General features: G+C 66.0%; 3 protein-coding genes across 10 annotated transcripts; 1 reads left to right on the top strand and 2 right to left on the bottom strand.

Annotated features, from left to right (window-relative positions):
- Positions 1-614: 614 nt before the first annotated feature.
- SSRP1 (structure specific recognition protein 1) lies at positions 615-6,770 on the bottom strand. 3 transcript variants are annotated; one of them, XM_071762248.1, is made up of 17 exons: positions 6,716-6,770; positions 6,109-6,252; positions 5,754-5,939; positions 5,271-5,376; positions 4,993-5,183; positions 4,670-4,900; positions 4,478-4,581; positions 4,240-4,368; positions 3,635-3,856; positions 3,485-3,561; positions 2,923-3,066; positions 2,786-2,831; positions 2,201-2,324; positions 1,866-2,039; positions 1,596-1,687; positions 1,250-1,430; positions 615-1,019 (listed from the first exon to the last, which is right to left on the bottom strand). In XM_071762248.1, exons 2-17 carry the CDS (start codon positions 6,160-6,162, stop codon positions 951-953), a joined length of 2,130 nt encoding a protein of 709 aa, XP_071618349.1. In that variant the 5' UTR covers positions 6,163-6,252; positions 6,716-6,770; the 3' UTR covers positions 615-950. The 3 variants fall into 3 exon arrangements, with proteins under 3 accessions (XP_071618349.1, XP_071618350.1, XP_071618351.1); XM_071762249.1 differs by having other exon boundaries at positions 2,923-3,061; positions 3,489-3,561; XM_071762250.1 differs by lacking the exon at positions 4,240-4,368.
- Positions 6,771-6,828: 58 nt separating this feature from the next.
- Positions 6,829-11,547, top strand: P2RX3 (purinergic receptor P2X 3). 4 transcript variants are annotated; one of them, XM_071762262.1, is made up of 12 exons: positions 6,829-7,086; positions 8,433-8,568; positions 8,650-8,721; positions 8,811-8,877; positions 9,290-9,383; positions 9,461-9,538; positions 9,631-9,763; positions 10,305-10,435; positions 10,525-10,618; positions 10,690-10,755; positions 10,933-11,010; positions 11,233-11,545. In XM_071762262.1, the coding sequence occupies exons 1-12, from the start codon at positions 7,046-7,048 to the stop codon at positions 11,326-11,328; spliced, it is 1,086 nt and encodes a 361-aa protein (XP_071618363.1). In that variant the 5' UTR covers positions 6,829-7,045; the 3' UTR covers positions 11,329-11,545. The 4 variants fall into 4 exon arrangements, with proteins under 4 accessions (XP_071618363.1, XP_071618361.1, XP_071618362.1 ...); XM_071762260.1 differs by lacking the exon at positions 6,829-7,086 and adding an exon at positions 7,510-7,743 and having other exon boundaries at positions 9,509-9,538; positions 11,233-11,547; XM_071762258.1 differs by lacking the exon at positions 6,829-7,086 and adding an exon at positions 7,512-7,743 and having other exon boundaries at positions 11,233-11,546.
- A 262-nt stretch (positions 11,548-11,809) lies between these two features.
- On the bottom strand, positions 11,810-14,329 carry PRG2 (proteoglycan 2, pro eosinophil major basic protein). Of its 3 annotated transcripts, XM_071762263.1 has the most exons (5): positions 13,491-14,329; positions 13,054-13,121; positions 12,498-12,632; positions 12,157-12,268; positions 11,810-11,937 (listed from the first exon to the last, which is right to left on the bottom strand). In XM_071762263.1, the coding sequence occupies exons 1-5, from the start codon at positions 13,816-13,818 to the stop codon at positions 11,879-11,881; spliced, it is 702 nt and encodes a 233-aa protein (XP_071618364.1). In that variant the 5' UTR covers positions 13,819-14,329; the 3' UTR covers positions 11,810-11,878. The 3 variants fall into 3 exon arrangements, 1 of the variants encoding a protein (XP_071618364.1); XR_011729519.1 differs by lacking the exon at positions 13,054-13,121; XR_011729520.1 differs by lacking the exons at positions 13,054-13,121; positions 13,491-14,329 and adding an exon at positions 12,833-13,033.
- Between the last annotated feature and the right edge of the window lie 42 nt (positions 14,330-14,371).

Below are 14,371 nucleotides of genomic sequence, written 5' to 3'. Positions count from 1 at the left end.
ACCCCCGCCCCTCCGGCAATCCAACGAGTTAGGGAGGGGGCGGGACAGAGCGGCTCCCCCGGCGCCGCGTGGCCAGGGCGTATTAGCGATAGAAACATAGAGAGGGATGAGGGGGTGGCTAGATAGGCAGCAGGCGGGAGAGCGCCACCGCTTGGAGCGGAGGGAGACAGCCTCTGGAACTTCCCCCCAAGATCCCTTGGAACCCCCCCGGCAGCCCTCATCGCTCCCCCCAGCCCCCCCAAATATCGCCCTGCAGTCCAACCCCCCCCTAGCCCTTCAACCCTCTGTGACAGTCCCCTACGGCCCCCTGTGCCTCCCAACACCCTTTGAAGTCCCCCCCAGCCCCCTCTGCCCCACCCCAATTCCCCTCTGAAGCCCCCCCACTCTCCAATGCAGCCCCCAGCCCCCTGTGTGTCTCCCCTAATACTCCTCTGCAGCCGCCCACAGGCGTCTGTGCCCCCCACCCTGGCAAGTGTGATCAGACCCCCCCTGTTCCCATTAAGATGTACCAGGGAAAATGGAGGGAAAAGGGGAAAAAAAAGGAAAGAATAAAAGGGGAGAGAAGTGGGGAAAAAGGGGGGGAAATGGGGGTCGTCCCCCCTACACATCCACGCTCAGGCCCTAGGAGGTTTTTATTGGCCATGTTGCCAGGGGAACAGACCCAGAGTACAAAAATCGACAGAAAAAGACGGAACAAACCCGAAAGTGTAAAAAAAATAAATTGATGCGAAATGGGGCTGAAAAGAGGGTCTGGGGAGGGGAGGTCGGGGGGAGCCCCCAGGGCCCCCCCACGGGGTCCCACTCACCCACCCAGCACTGAGGGCTGGGGGGCCCCTGTGCCACTCCCGGGGGTGTCAGGGAGTGGGGCATGGGGAGGGGTCACCCCTGTGCCCCCCAGCCCCCCCGCAGGGGCCTGGGGCCAGCTGGGGAGGGGGCTCATCCACCCGGGGCTAATCTGAGCCAGACGCCGAGTCCTCTGAGCTGGGGGGTGGGCTGGCTGCCCCCTCCTCCTCCGAGTCCTGTGGGAGGAGATGATGTCAGAGCCACAGGGGATAACGCCAGGGCTGCAGACCCTGTTCCCCCACCCCTCCCCTCTGCCCCATGGCAGGGACAGGGTGACACTGGTGACCTGGGGACAGCTGTGACGCTGACAGGCCATCCCCACCCAGGGGTGACAGCAGGTCCTGGGGATCCTAGCTCTGCAGGGAGGGGCGGGAGGCAGCCCAGGACCCCCCAGCACCCCCCCTACCTCCTTCTTGCTCTCGGCTGAGGAGCTCTCATCGCTGGACACGAACTCTTTGCTCTTGAAGCTCTCACTGCCACTCTTGGCCGGGGACTTGCTGGAGGCTGCGGGCCGGGGGGGGACCTTCCGCTCCCCCCGACCACGCACCTGCTTCTCCTGCTTCTTCTTCTTCTTCTTTGACCTCTCCCTGTGCAGGGGGGGACGTGTCTCTCACCCAAGGGGGACATTTGGTCCCCTCAAGACAGGGATCCTCACCCCACCACCCCAGATGGCACCAGGGGTGGGGAACAGCCCGGTTTGGCGGGGGGGGGGGAAACAGCCCAGTTTGGGGGTGCAGCCCCCAGCCACTCACCCCCGGGAGCTCTCAGACCGGCTCCCCCCACTGTACTCCTTCATGGCCTTCTCATAGTCCCTCCGGGCATCCTCCGCCTTGCGGTCCCACTCCTGGGGGGCACCAGCTCAGAGAGGCCTCCTCTGGCACCCCTCCTCCTACACCAGAGCCCACCACATCCCCACCATCCCAGGTAAAGCCCACCCCCCACCATCCCCTTCCCATCTACAGGACAGGGGGATCTCCAGCCCCCACAGGAGACCCCCAGACCCCTCAAGGCCCAACCCTCACCTCCTTCTTCTCCTTGGACATGGCTTTCCAGAGCTCCCCAGCCTTCTTGGACAGGTCAGTGATGCTGATGCCAGGATGGTCTGACTTGATCCTCTCCCGGCTGGCATTCAGCCACAGCATGTAGGCTGACATGGGCCGTTTGGGCGCATGGGGGTCCTTCCCCCCCTTCTTGCTCTGGGGGGGAGCAGAAGGGACACACATGGGAGCCACAGACTGCTCCACTCAACAGGGACCTTGGGGCTGGGGGAGGCCCTGGACAAGTGTATGGGTCTTGGGGGGGGTTTTGGGTCTTAGAGGGGTGTCTGGGGTCTCGGGGAGGGAGTCTTGGGTCTCACCTCCTGCTGCTTCTTGCGGGGCTTGCGCTCCTTGGCCACCTTGACCTTCTTGGCTGGCTTCTTCTCCCCACGGTCGCTGTCGCCCTCTCCGCTGGAGGAGCTGGCAGAGGCATTGCTGTCGAACCTGTGCAGGGGGATCCCGTCCTCAGGGGCAGCTCCAGACCCCCGCCCCAGGGGGAGACACTGCAGCCAGCCTCAGCCCCAGCCCTCCCTGCAGCCATAACTCGGAGGCCTCCCAAGCTGGAACCACTGCCTGCAGCTCAGCAGCTCCCAGGGGATTCTCCTTCCTTGCAGGCAGCTCATTTTCCCATTTCCCATCTCATTTTCCCATTTCCCGGCAATTTTAAGCTCTCTCCAGGCCACGTGGCTCAGCCCTACTGAGACCTGAACCCCCCCAAGGGCCCAGCCCAGCCGCCGGTGTGGAGCCGCCGCTCCCTGACCTGGGGCGGGTAATGAGGTTGAGATGGACCAGCCCGAGCTGCTGCCTGAGCCCTCCGAGGCCAGCATCCAGCCTGGCACCCCCCAGTACCCCCACAGCCCCCCCGAAACCCTCAACAACCCCCGCATAGCCCATTCTCTGCTCACTCTTCGGCCACATCGTCATCCTCCTCCCCAGGGTTGAAGGACTCATCTGGAAGGAGAGCAGACGGCTGAGGTGGGGGGAGCGGGCAGGACCCCACCTGGGGGTTCAGCAGCAGCCAGACAGCACCCCCAGCCCTCACCTGTCTCCTCCCCAGAGCCATCACTGCTGTCGTTGGCATTCTCCTCCCGGATCTTCCCCTCCTCCTTCATCCTCTCCAGGTAGGCATCGTGCTGGTCCTCATCAGAGTCAGCGTACTCATCATAGCTCTGTTTCATGCCCTGGGGTGGGGGGACAGCCTCAGGCCACGCTCCCCCACACCCACCACATGCTCCTGGGGGGCACGGCCCCCGGGGGTCCCAGAGACATGCAGGGGGTCAGGGGGGACGCCCAGTGCATCCCCTCCTTCTCCCTGTCAGGGCTGTGGGAAGGGGCAGAGAAGTTATGGGGGTTAGGGGGGGCCCTGGGGAGGTCACTCCATGGTTAGGGGGTTTAGTAGGGACCACCACAGCCATGCAGAGGAGACCTGCACTCAGAGGAGGAGGGGAAAGAGAGAGAGGAATGGGGGCTGCACCGACCTTTTTCCTCTAAAAGGGCAAGGAGAGAAAAGAGAGGTGAAAAAAAAGGGAAAAGCGACCAAAAAGCAGCCCACCCCCCCTCGAGGCCAGCAGGGCAGTGGTCCCAGGGACCCTCCTGCTCAGCAGATACCTCCTTCAGGCCTCGGTTCTTGATGTTGAGCTTCTTGGCATTGACGAAGTCAAAGAGCTTCCCATACTCCTCCCTGCAAGTGGGGGGCGAGTGAGAGGTGGGCGGGGGGCAGCTGTGGGGATCTGAGCCCCCAGCCCCACACCCACCTCTCGATGCTGCTGAAGGTGTACTGGGTGCCCTGCTTGGTCTCGATCTCGAAGTCGAAGGAGCGGGTGGTGGTGGTGCCGCGGGCAAAGTTGACAAAGGCGATCTCATCGAAGCGGATGTGGACGGGGGGCTTGTGGACGTAGATGAACCCGCGCTCCAGGGGGTACAGCAGCCCAGAGCTGGCCTTGTAGGAGCAGGTGATGCACTGGGCACCTGAGTGCCTGTGGGGGGGACATGGCCATGGGGCTCCACAACCCCCCCCACACCCCACATCAACACCCCCTGGCACCAGGGAATGGTTTGGGTTGGAGGGACCTGAAGACCACCCAGTGGCTCCAAGCTTCACCCAACCTGCCCTTGAACCCCTCCACCAGCTGCAGCCCCTCTGGGGAACCTTTTCCAGGGTCTCACCTCCTTCACAGGGGGAATTTCTCCCTAATATGTAACCCGAACCTCAACTTAAAACCATACCCTGCCCAAGCTCCTTCTCACAAAACCACCCCCACCCCCCCAGCTAAAGCTTCTCCCCTTCCCCAGGGAGGACTCTGCACCTCTCCCCACCCCTCCCAAGGCAGGAAGCCCCCAGCCAAGGGGCTCAGCTCACCCCTGGAAGTTGCCAGGCACTGTGATCTTGCGGTTGACCAGTGCCTTCATCACCCTGCTGACCATCTCATAGAGGGACCCCGACATGTTTTTGGTCAGTCGCCCCTCGAAGCGCTTCTCCACCTCCTCCCTGGGGAGGGGGCAGCAGTGAGGGGGGCAGCCCAGGCAGGGGGCTCGGTGCCCTCCAGAGCCAGGGAGGGTGTCAGGGAGGCGGGCTGGTGTGAGGGGGGGGAGCTCACTCGTTCATGTTGAGTGTGAGGGAGATGTCCTCATCCTTGGAGAAGAGCAGGATGAGGAAGTGGTACCGGGTCTGCCCTTGCTTGATGGGGGGGTCCAGGCTGATCTGGGGGAAGAAGAAGCCCTGAACCCCCCCCCGAACCCTTCACCCATCCCCTTCCCAGGGTGGGGGGGAAGCCCCCATGCCCCCTCACCACAAAGAACATCTGCCTCTGGTCCTTGTGTGGCAGGAGGAAGAGGCGCAGGACGGTGGTGTAGGGGATCTTGTAGTCGAAGGTCTTGCCATGCAGGTGCAGGAAGGTGGGGTAGATGCGGATGTCGTAGCGCCCGCGTGGTGTCAGGCACTGCAGCTCACGGAAGATGCAGATGGCATCCCCGGTGGCCTGGATCACATCTGCCTTGGACAGGACGTTCTGGGCGAAGGCCTGAGGGGGGGGGAAAGGCTGCAGCACGCTGGGGGGGGCCACCTCCCCACCCCCAGCGCCAAAACCGCCCCGAGGGTCTCTGCTCCGCCGACCTCCACGGGGTCCACACCGTCCTCCTGGGTGGGGGGCACGTAGAAGCGGACCTCCATGAGGGAGACCTCAGCGTCATCGTTCTGGTGGAACTCCAGGGTCACCTCGTTCTTGCCCGTGGTGCACTGGGAGACGTTGCTGAGGGGGATCTCGAACACCGGCTGCTCCCCAATGTCGAAGGACAGCAGCTGCCCTGGGTGCAGGGAGGGGGACACAGCCTGTCACGACGAGGACAGCCCCTCCAGACCCCCAGGAATCCCGGGGGTGTCCCCCTCCTCACCTCCAAACCGCACAGTGCCCCAGTTCCAGCCCTTCACGCACAGGTCCCGCTCCGCCAGCTCCAGCCGGTAGTGAGCCCGGAAAAACTCTGACAGCTTGTCAAACTCCTGGGGGCCACAGGGAACCCCGTGGGGCATCAGGGACCCCCAGTGATGGCCTCAAGGACCCCCATGGATGGTGGGTGCTTCCCGAGGCCAGCAAAAGAACATGGAACCCATAAGCAGGGAAGCAGCAAAGAAAACGATGTGTAAAAGAGTTCTAGGAGGGAAAAAAACAGCTCAGAGGAAGGGGGGAAATTGCTTCAAGAGGGGGACAAAGTCGTTCCTGCAGGGGTCACAACTACTCCTGAAGGGTCAGGGCTGTCCTCTGGGGGGTCAGAGCTGTGCCTGGCAGGGAGCACATCTCCCCTCAGGGCCCAGCCAAGATGAGCTATGGTGAGGCTGGTGGGGAGATGTGGGGGGTTCTGGGGGTCCCGTGGACTCACCGACTCACGGAACCCGTCGTACTTGTAGACGTGCCCATTCTTGGTGAGCAGCTTGAGGCCGTGCCCCAGCGCCACACGCCGCCAGACACCCTCAGCCAGCTCGGAGGCCTGGATGTTGTCCACCTTCCCTGTCTTGCTGTTCTTGAAGATGACGCCCTGGCGGCTCAGCCGCAGCCGCCCATCGTTCTGGAGGAGCACAGCTGCTGACACAGGGAGCAGGGACCCAGCCCCCCCTCGGGAGGCCCCCCTTACAGCTCCAGCCCTCACCTCCCCGACCCAGCTGCAGGTCCCAGGGTGATGTGCCCCTGCCGAGGTGCCAATGGGGACGCCCAGACTGTTCCCCCCCCTTGCTCACCATGGATCCCTTCACCTCCTGGTAGATCTCATTGAACTCCAGCGTGTCAGCCATGGCGGTGAGGGAGGAGGAGGAAGGTGGCTGAGCACAGTGTGGGGTTCAGTGGCCCCCCCAGCCCGGCATACTCTGAGAGGAACTAAGCAGCTGCAGGGGGAGAGAAGAGTCAGGAGCTCGGGGGGGGATGGGGCAAACCAACCCCCTACCCCTCCCGGCCCTCCTCTCTTCATCCCCTCAGACGCTGCCTCTGACCCCCTCGCAGGGGCGACCCATACCGCACCCCTGCCTCCCCCTTCCCGCTCCCCTGCTGTGCCACAGCCTCAGGGCCTTCCCTGCCCTCATCCCCGCCCTCGCATCCCCCCCAACCCTTCCTTTCCCCCTGCCCCCCAAAACACCCCTCGGCCTCAGCCTGCCGGGGGGCCCAGCCCCGGACTGATCCCCCCCACCGCGGGGCCCGACCCCGCATCCCAGGGGCTGCCCCCCACCCCTGATCTGCCCTCCCGGGGGCTCGGTCGTCCCCCAGACCCCGCTCCCCTTCCCCCCGAGGCCTCCCCCGGCCCTTCCTTGGGCATTCACTGCTCCCCCCGGGGCCCGGCCGACCCCCCCGCACCGCCGCCACTTTTCCCGCCTGCGCAGCACGAACCTGGCGCCGAGCCTCCCCCCGCGCCGCCGAAACAGCACCCGCCGGAAGCCACCGCCACTTCCGCCATAGGGAGGAGTCGCTCTGGGCGCCGCCAAGCGGCTGGGAAGACTGGCCGGGACCACGGCGCGGAGGCCGCACCATCGAGACTCGGGAGGACTCAGGCTAGAGAGGCAGGAGCGGGGCAGTAGAGCGGGGCGGGATAGAGCGGCATCTGTGCACCGCTCCGCGGCCGCGCTGCTCCGCCTGGCACCATCGAGCGTCGGGAGCCCGCCCGGGGGGCTGCGCCCTGTTGGCCCCATGACGTCACCTGGGGGGGGGGGACGCCCGAAAGTGAGGCAGTCGGGTACGGGGACACCCAGAACCGGGGACACCCCAAAACCCGGGGGGTTGGGTAGGCGGGCAGGCAAGCAGGCAGGCACACGGGGCACCCCCCGTGGACACCCCAAGCACAGGGACCCCCGAACGCAGGGCTCCCCCGAACCCGCCGCGGGCGGAGTTCGGAGGGGGGGATGCCCATCACATTAGACCTCCGGGGGTGAAGAGGCCGGCACATCCACCCCCGCACCTCCATTTTCCCCCCTGGGAATGGGGTGCGACCCCTCCCCGCCCCCCGCGTTGCCCCCGCCCCCTCCCTCCCCCCGCCCTGCCCGCACCGCCCCCCGCTGCCCGTAACCTGCCCGCTCTGCCCGCACCCGCGCTGCTGCTCTAGACCTGCCCGGACCCCTGCCCAGACCACCCCCCTTGCTGCCCGGACCCTACCCAGACCTCTCCTCGGTGCCTGTGCCCCAGCTCTTCCCCTGTCCCCCTGCCCGCCTCCCCACCGCTGCCTGTCCCCTCGCTCCCCCCCGCCCCGCCATGCCCCCCTCTCGCCCCCTCCCCCGCTGCCCTGCCGCCTTCTTCTCCTACGAGACCCCCAAGGCGGTGGTGGTGCGGAGCCGGGGGGTGGGGGTCCTGCACCGCGCCCTCCAGCTCCTCATCCTCGCCTACTTCATCGGGTGAGACCCCCGGCACCCCCGGAGAGCCCCCCGGGGCCCCTTCGAGGACCTCCAGCACGCCACTGGGACTTCCCGAGACCCCCTGGGACCTCCCGGCACATCCTGCGACCTCCCAAGACCCCGGAGACCCTCCGGGGTCTCCCGGCACCACTGGGACAGCCCCCGGAAATCTCCCGGGATCCCTTGGGGGCCCCCCGACATCCACCGGGACCTCCCATCCCGGCACCCCGTGGGATTCCCCACCACGGGCACCACTCGGGGGGGCGAGCGGGGGGCAACGGGGGAATGGGGGTGCTGCGGGTGGCAGCGGGTGACAGGGAGGGGGGAGGCAGGTGAAGGGGAGGGGAGGGACCGGCAGAGGGTGACAAAGGGTGTCCGGGAAGGTGGGGTGTGCCGGTGGCAGCGGGTGGCACGGGGGGACAGGCGAGGGGACAGTGCAGGACATGGTGGGGACAGGCAGGAGAGCACCTCGGGGTGGGTGACAGAGAGGGACAGTGCCAGTGCGGATGAAAGACGCGTGAAAGCGCAGGTGACAGAAGGGGACAGTGTCGGGGCGGGAGCGAGTGACAGGGAGGGGCTCTGCCCCCGCGGATCACAGTGGGTGATACGGGGCACCCGCAGCCGCTCGGGGGGGTTGGGGCTGGCCCGGGGGCAATGTGTCTGTCCCCACTGCTCCCCCCTGTCCCCAGGTGGGTGTTCCTCCACGAGAAGGCTTACCAGGTGCGGGACACAGCCATCGAGTCCTCGGTGGTCACCAAGGTCAAGGGCGTGGGGCGCTATGCTGGGAGGGTGTTGGACACAGCCGACTATGTCACCCCACCCCAGGTGAGGACCCCCGCCTCAGCTTCCCTCCCGCTGCCTCAGTTTCCCCCCCTGGAGGTGTCAGCGGGGCTGATGTCCCCCCAGGGCACCTCAGTGTTCGTGGTGGTCACCAAGCAGATCCTGACGGAGAACCAAGCGCAGGGGCTGTGCCCCGAGGTATGGGCGGCAGGGGGGGGCACATGAGGGGCACGGGGGGACACCCCCCCCTTACTGCACTGCCCTTCTCACCCCCCACACCTCCCCAGGGTGACCCTCGTTACCGCTGCACAGCTGATCATCACTGCCAGGGGATGGGCACCACCACGGGCAGCGGTGAGGGACACCCCCCCTGAGACCCCCACCCCAGGAACCCCCTTATGGGGACATGGGTAGCAGGGAGGGTCACCCACCCAGGGCAGGGGCCAGGGGGCTGCAATGGCAGGGGGTCCCCAGGGAGCTGATGGGGAGGGTTCCGTGGGGTGCTGATGGGGGTCTCCAGCGTGCTGATAGAGGGTCCCCAAGTGGGGGTCTCAAGGGCTGCTTGACTGGGGAGGGGTCCCTGGGGGAGTACCCAGGGACACTCGAGATAGGGTGTCCCTAGGGTGCTGGTGGTGGGATCTTCAAGGAAGTCCTTAGGAGGATGATGGGAGGGGTCCCAAGGGTAAACCCCAGGGTTACTCACAGGGGGGGGCCCCAGAGTTGTTGTCCCCAGGGATGCTGACAGGAGGGTCCTGGGTGTCCCTAGGGGTGCTGACCGGGCGCTGCGTCCCCTTCAACCGCACCCTCCACACCTGTGAGATCCAGGGCTGGTGCCCGGCCGAGGTTGACACCGTGGATGTGTGAGTGTGGCCAGGGTCACGGGGGGCTGGGGGCAGGGGTCAGCGCCCCCCATGTCCCCAGGGTCACCCCCCCTCAGCCCCGTCATGCTGGAGGCCGAGAACTTCACCCTCCTGATCAAGAACAGCGTCCGCTTTCCGCTCTTCGGCTTCGAGAAGTGGGTGGCCGTGGGGACAGGGGCAGGGGGGATGTGTCCCCCACCCCACAGCTGACACCCCATGTGTGTGTGTGTGTGTCCTGTGTCCCCAGGGCCAACCTGCCACCCCCCGGGGAGCTGGGCCGGTGCCGCTTCCACCCCCAGCACCAACCCCTCTGCCCCATCCTGCGGCTGGGGGACGTGGCCCGCATGGCTGGGCAGGACTTCCCCACCTTGGCTGCCACCGTGAGCAGAGACAGGGGACACGGGATGGGGGCAGAAACGGGGGGACAGGGGGTATGGGAACTCAACAGGGAGAAGAGGGGTCATGGAGATGTGAGACACAGGACACACAGGGGTGTGGGGACAAGGGAATGTGGGGACAGAGAGGTATGGCACATGGGGACATGAGTTGTGGGAGCATGTGATGTGGACACACAGGGACATGGGGCTGGGGGAGCATGGGATGTAGGGAATGTGATGTGGGGACACAGGGATGTGTGACACAGACCTTGGAGACACAGGCATGTGGGGACACGGGTGTGAGTGTGGATGCACAGCATGGGGCATGGGGGGCATGGGGGCATGGGATGTGGGGCATGGAACGGGAGGACACAGAGTCACGGGGAGGTGGGACAGTGGACATGGAGATGTGGTATGGGGGTACATGGAGACATGGAGAGGTGGGATGGAAGGACATGGCATGTGAGATGTGGGTACACGGGACATGGAGCATGGGGATGTGAGGACACACGGCCATGGGCCAAGCCCTGATGCGGGGTGGCAGGGGGGGGTGTTGGGCATCAAGATCGGGTGGGTGTGTGACCTGGACCGCGGCGGGGAGCGCTGCCTGCCCCGCTACTCCTTCACCCGCCTGGACGGGCTGCCCCCCGCCACCGCCGCTGGCTACAACTTCAGGTACTGCCAGGGGACATGCGTGGCGCAGGCACGTCACACGCATGTGCACGTCCCAGCCCAGCATTGCTGTCATCCCCCTGTCCCCCCAGGCACGCCCGGTACTACCGCTGGCAGGATGGCACTGAGCGCCGCACCCTCACCAAGGCCTTTGGCATCCGCTTCGACGTCCTGGTGTATGGCAACGTACGTGGGGCTGGGGTGGGTGGGCAGGGCGGACAGGGGATCCCCTGACAACAGGGTTTTCAACCACCCAGGCTGGGAAGTTCAGCATTGTCCCCACCCTCATCAACGCAGTGGCAGCTTTCACCTCCATCGGTGTGGTGAGTTGTGTCCGTTCTCAGTCCCTGCCTGGCGGCCTCACCCCCAGGCAGTGCTGGGAGCGGGGCAGTGGGGATACGTCAGAGCCCCAGGGTAGCAGCATCCTGCATGGGCAGGGGGGCTGCGGGAGGCCAGAGTGTGCCCCATAGCTGAGGGCTTCCCCCCCGGCTGCTCCCCAGGGCACGGTGCTGTGCGACATCATCCTGCTCAACTGCCTGCGTGGGGCCAAGCACTACAAGGCCCGCAAGTTCGAAGAGGTCAGCTGTGGGGCTGCTGTGTAGCTGGGGTCACTGTGGGGTTGGGGTCACCACAGGGCTGCGGCTGCCATGAGTCTGGGACACACTTGTGTCACCTCGGGGGGGCTGGACTGGGGCACACTGGGGTGTGTGGGGCTGGGGAGGGTGGGCAGACGTGCAGACACCTACAGGGACACGGCTATGGGGCAGGGACTGACCTGACACCTGTGCCCTGCCCCACAGGTTCCAGAGGTCACCATGCCCCCCGCCAGCCTCACAGCTGGGCCACCCCCCCGGGACCCCTCCAGAGACTCGGGCACCAGCTCCCTCGGCCTGTAGCACTAGGTGCCGTGGAGCAACCCCACACGTGCCCCCACCCACCCCATGGCTGACACCCCCTTTCCCACGCTGGCAGTGGGGCAGGAGGGACATATGGGAACACAAAAAGCTGCCCCAACCCTTACCCCCTCCCCCCCTCAGCACCCTCCTTGTTCCCCCTGGCCCTGTGCTGAGGGGTCCTGGCCCCCACCCAATAAACCCTCGCTGGCAGCACCCACCTGTGTCCAGCCCATACCAGCGGGTCGAGGGGTGGTTGCAGAGGAGGCTGAGGGGAGGAGTTAAAGGGAAAGGGGGGACAGGGGGATGACACAGGCCTGGGGGCATAAGGAGGGGGTGTCCTGGTGCCACAACAGCTCCTGTGAGGGGCTCCTGTGTGCCTGCAGTGCTCATGTGGGGTACAAGGGGCACTCCTGTATCACTCCACCCCAGGGTGCTGCCCCCTGCTCCCAGACCCACCCCAACACAGGCCTGCACACAGAGCAGGTGCCAAAAGCTGATGTTCTTTGCTGGGGGGGAGACCAGGGGGGTGCCGCGTGGGGGGCTGTCTCCCTCAGCACTCGCAGATGAAGGGAAGCCTCTGCTTGCAGCTCTGGCTCCTCCAGTGCCCGTCTGGGATAGGGGGAAAGGGAGATCAGCACCCCACAGCACCCAGGGACCAGTCCCCAGTCCTCCCGGGACCACCTCCATTCCCCGAGCCCCCCCCTGCACCTCCCTCTCCACAGGCAGAGCTCCCAGCACAGCCCCCCTTGTGCCCTCATTCACCCCGTGGCCCCCGTCCCCCTATTCCCCACATTCCCCCCATGTCCCCCGTTGTCCACGTGCCCCCACCTGTGGTGCAGAGGGAGGTGCAGGATCGGGCTCTGCACAGGGGGTGTCCTGGCTGCCAGTTGGAGAAGTCCCAGCGTGTCCGGTCCACCCAGTGACATTGTGCGGACCTGTGCTGTGGGGGGGGGGGCGTCAGAGAGGGGCGGTGGGCAACAGGGGGTGGGGGGTGGGATGACCATGGATAGGACACCCATGGGAGGGCACTGGGGACATGGGGGACAGGGTTGGGGCAGGCAGGGGTGGCACTGGGACAGGACTGAGAGACCCAGGGGGAGGCTCTTGGGACAGGGCTATGAAACCCAGGGTGGGTCGTGGGGACAGGGGGACAGGGGGGGGTCCCTCACCCAGGGCTTGGTGACAGCCCCGATCCAGAACTTGCTGCCGCAGTTGCTGAGCCGAGCCTGCGCCCAGAGGGCGGCGTTGGTGGCCGCGCTGTGGATGGCAGCCAGGTGACCCCCGTACTGCCGGGCACAGACACGCTGCGGAGACACGGGGACACGCGTGGGGCTGAGGACACTGCGGGGGGACAGGGGTGGGGCAGCGTGACAAGGACAGTGGGTTAAGACACAGTGACAGGGACACCAGGGTGGGACATGCGATAGTGGGGACGCCAGGGAGAGAAATGCAGTGCCCCCAGACCCCAACCCCGTTCCCAGCATCCCCCCCGTCCGCTGCCCACCTCTGCGCGGCGGAAGGTCAAGGCCCGGGTGACAACGATATAGCGGAGGTTGGGGACACCCCGGAGGGCGGGGGCCACCGCCTGTCTCGTGTCACCCTGCAGCAGTTCCAGCGACTCCTTCGACACTTCGGGGCTGGCAGGGGCTGGGGACACCGGTAGGGTCACACCCCAGGCAAGGGAGTGTGGAAGACCTGGGTGTCTCCAGGGGTGGTGACACTCACCAGAGGGGCTGGACAAAGCTGTGCCCAGCAGGGCCAGGGCCAGGAGCAGGCAGGGATGCATCGCAGGGCTGAGGACACCAGACCTGGGGACACGGAGTGTGGGCTGGGGACAAGGCACCTCAGGCGCTTCTGAGGACGTGCCATGTCCCCAGCCACCCTCTGTCACCCCCAGTGCCACCCCATGTCCCTCATCCCCATCCAGCTCTCTTTGCCTCCTAGTGTCCCCACTGCCCCTCCGCTGTCCCCAGTGCCACTCTGTACCCTCCACCAACCCTGGTGCCACTTCCACTGCATCCCTACCACCCCATGTCGATGGTTCCTCAATGCCACCCCATCCCCATGGCCCCTCTGACACACCAAAGCCTCCCAGAGCCCCCCGACCCAGCCTTAGGGACACCCCCTGCTCCCCAGCCCACCCCTCTGTCCCTACCCCTCACCTGGCATTGAGGGGGCTCTGCTTGCTGTCTCCCTTATAGCGGGGACGGGGCCACGTGTCCCCAACCGCAGCCTTGCGACAGCCTCGCCACGGCCCCCCCCGACAACCGCTGGGCACGGGGGAGACCCCGGGGAGTCCTGCCGGCACCCACCCGGGTTTGCTCCCAGGGGAGGGAGTTGGGGGTGCACAGGCCGGGGTCCTGGGGGGGTTGAGGGAGAGTTTGGATATAGGGGAATGGGGGAGTCTGGGGGTGTTTGAGGTGTGTATGGTGGTGATGCTGTTCCCAGTTTGGGTCTGATCCCCTTGTTCCCTGATCCAGCCCCCCCCATGTGTTCACCTAACCGAGGCGTTTCCTTGTACCCGCAATGAGCACAAGTGTGGGGGGTGGGGGGGGAAGGGAGGGGAGATGGGACCCCAAACCCGCCCCCCTCCCCTGACACGAAGTGGTCCCTGACCCCCCGACACGATCAGGGGGTCCTTCACCCCCCTCCCCCAGCGGCAGCGCTTCGGGGTCTCATTATACACACTGGGGTGGGGGGGGTTGGGGGAGTAGGGGGCTAAGTGGGGCGGGAGCTTCCAGCCCGGGGAGGTGTTCAGGGGATTAATGAGGCGCGTGCGCAGGCAGGGTCATTAGCCGGTGCTTCCCATCAGCTCCTAATGAGCGCGGGGGGTGGGAGGCCCATAAATTTCCCGCACTAGGGGGGGAGAGAGAAAGCTTCTGACCCCCTCTTTGGGGTGCGTGGGATAGGTCAGGAGTTTGGGGTATGGGGGGGCTGCAAGGGGGTCATGAGCTTGGGGTGCACAGGGCGGGAGGGTTGAGGGGGGGAGAGGATTCTGGGCAAGGGGTCTGGAATTTGGGGTGCTCAGGGCACGGGGGGGTTG

This window comes from Heliangelus exortis, chromosome 18 (genome assembly GCF_036169615.1).
Source record: "Heliangelus exortis chromosome 18, bHelExo1.hap1, whole genome shotgun sequence".
Taxonomy (NCBI): domain Eukaryota; kingdom Metazoa; phylum Chordata; class Aves; order Apodiformes; family Trochilidae; genus Heliangelus; species Heliangelus exortis.
Note: the sequence above shows the minus strand (reverse complement) of the source record. Positions and strands in the feature narration are given on the sequence as shown.

What these genes read in the sequence shown, in the direction of transcription:
- SSRP1 (XM_071762248.1), bottom strand. Translation starts at nt 6,162, where the DNA reads ATGGCTGACACGCTGGAGTTCAATGAGATCTACCAGGAGGTGAAGGGA. An exon ending in GATGACGATGTGGCCGAAGA is followed by an intron (nt 2,325 to 2,785) that starts GTGAGCAGAGAA and finishes CCCCCTGCACAG; the next exon opens with GTTCGACAGCAATGCCTCTG. An exon ending in CAGCCGAGAGCAAGAAGGAG is followed by an intron (nt 1,020 to 1,249) that starts GTAGGGGGGGTG and finishes CTCCTCCCACAG; the next exon opens with GACTCGGAGGAGGAGGGGGC.
- P2RX3 (XM_071762258.1), top strand. Translation starts at nt 7,604, where the DNA reads ATGCCCCCCTCTCGCCCCCTCCCCCGCTGCCCTGCCGCCTTCTTCTCC. An exon ending in CTTTCACCTCCATCGGTGTG is followed by an intron (nt 10,756 to 10,932) that starts GTGAGTTGTGTC and finishes GCTGCTCCCCAG; the next exon opens with GGCACGGTGCTGTGCGACAT. An exon ending in AGGCCCGCAAGTTCGAAGAG is followed by an intron (nt 11,011 to 11,232) that starts GTCAGCTGTGGG and finishes CCTGCCCCACAG; the next exon opens with GTTCCAGAGGTCACCATGCC.
- PRG2 (XM_071762263.1), bottom strand. Translation starts at nt 13,818, where the DNA reads ATGGGGGGGGCTGGATCAGGGAACAAGGGGATCAGACCCAAACTGGGA. An exon ending in AGCTTTGTCCAGCCCCTCTG is followed by an intron (nt 12,633 to 13,053) that starts GTGAGTGTCACC and finishes GTGTCTCCGCAG; the next exon opens with CGTGTCTGTGCCCGGCAGTA. An exon ending in GGGCTGTCACCAAGCCCTGG is followed by an intron (nt 12,269 to 12,497) that starts GTGAGGGACCCC and finishes CCCCCCCCACAG; the next exon opens with CACAGGTCCGCACAATGTCA.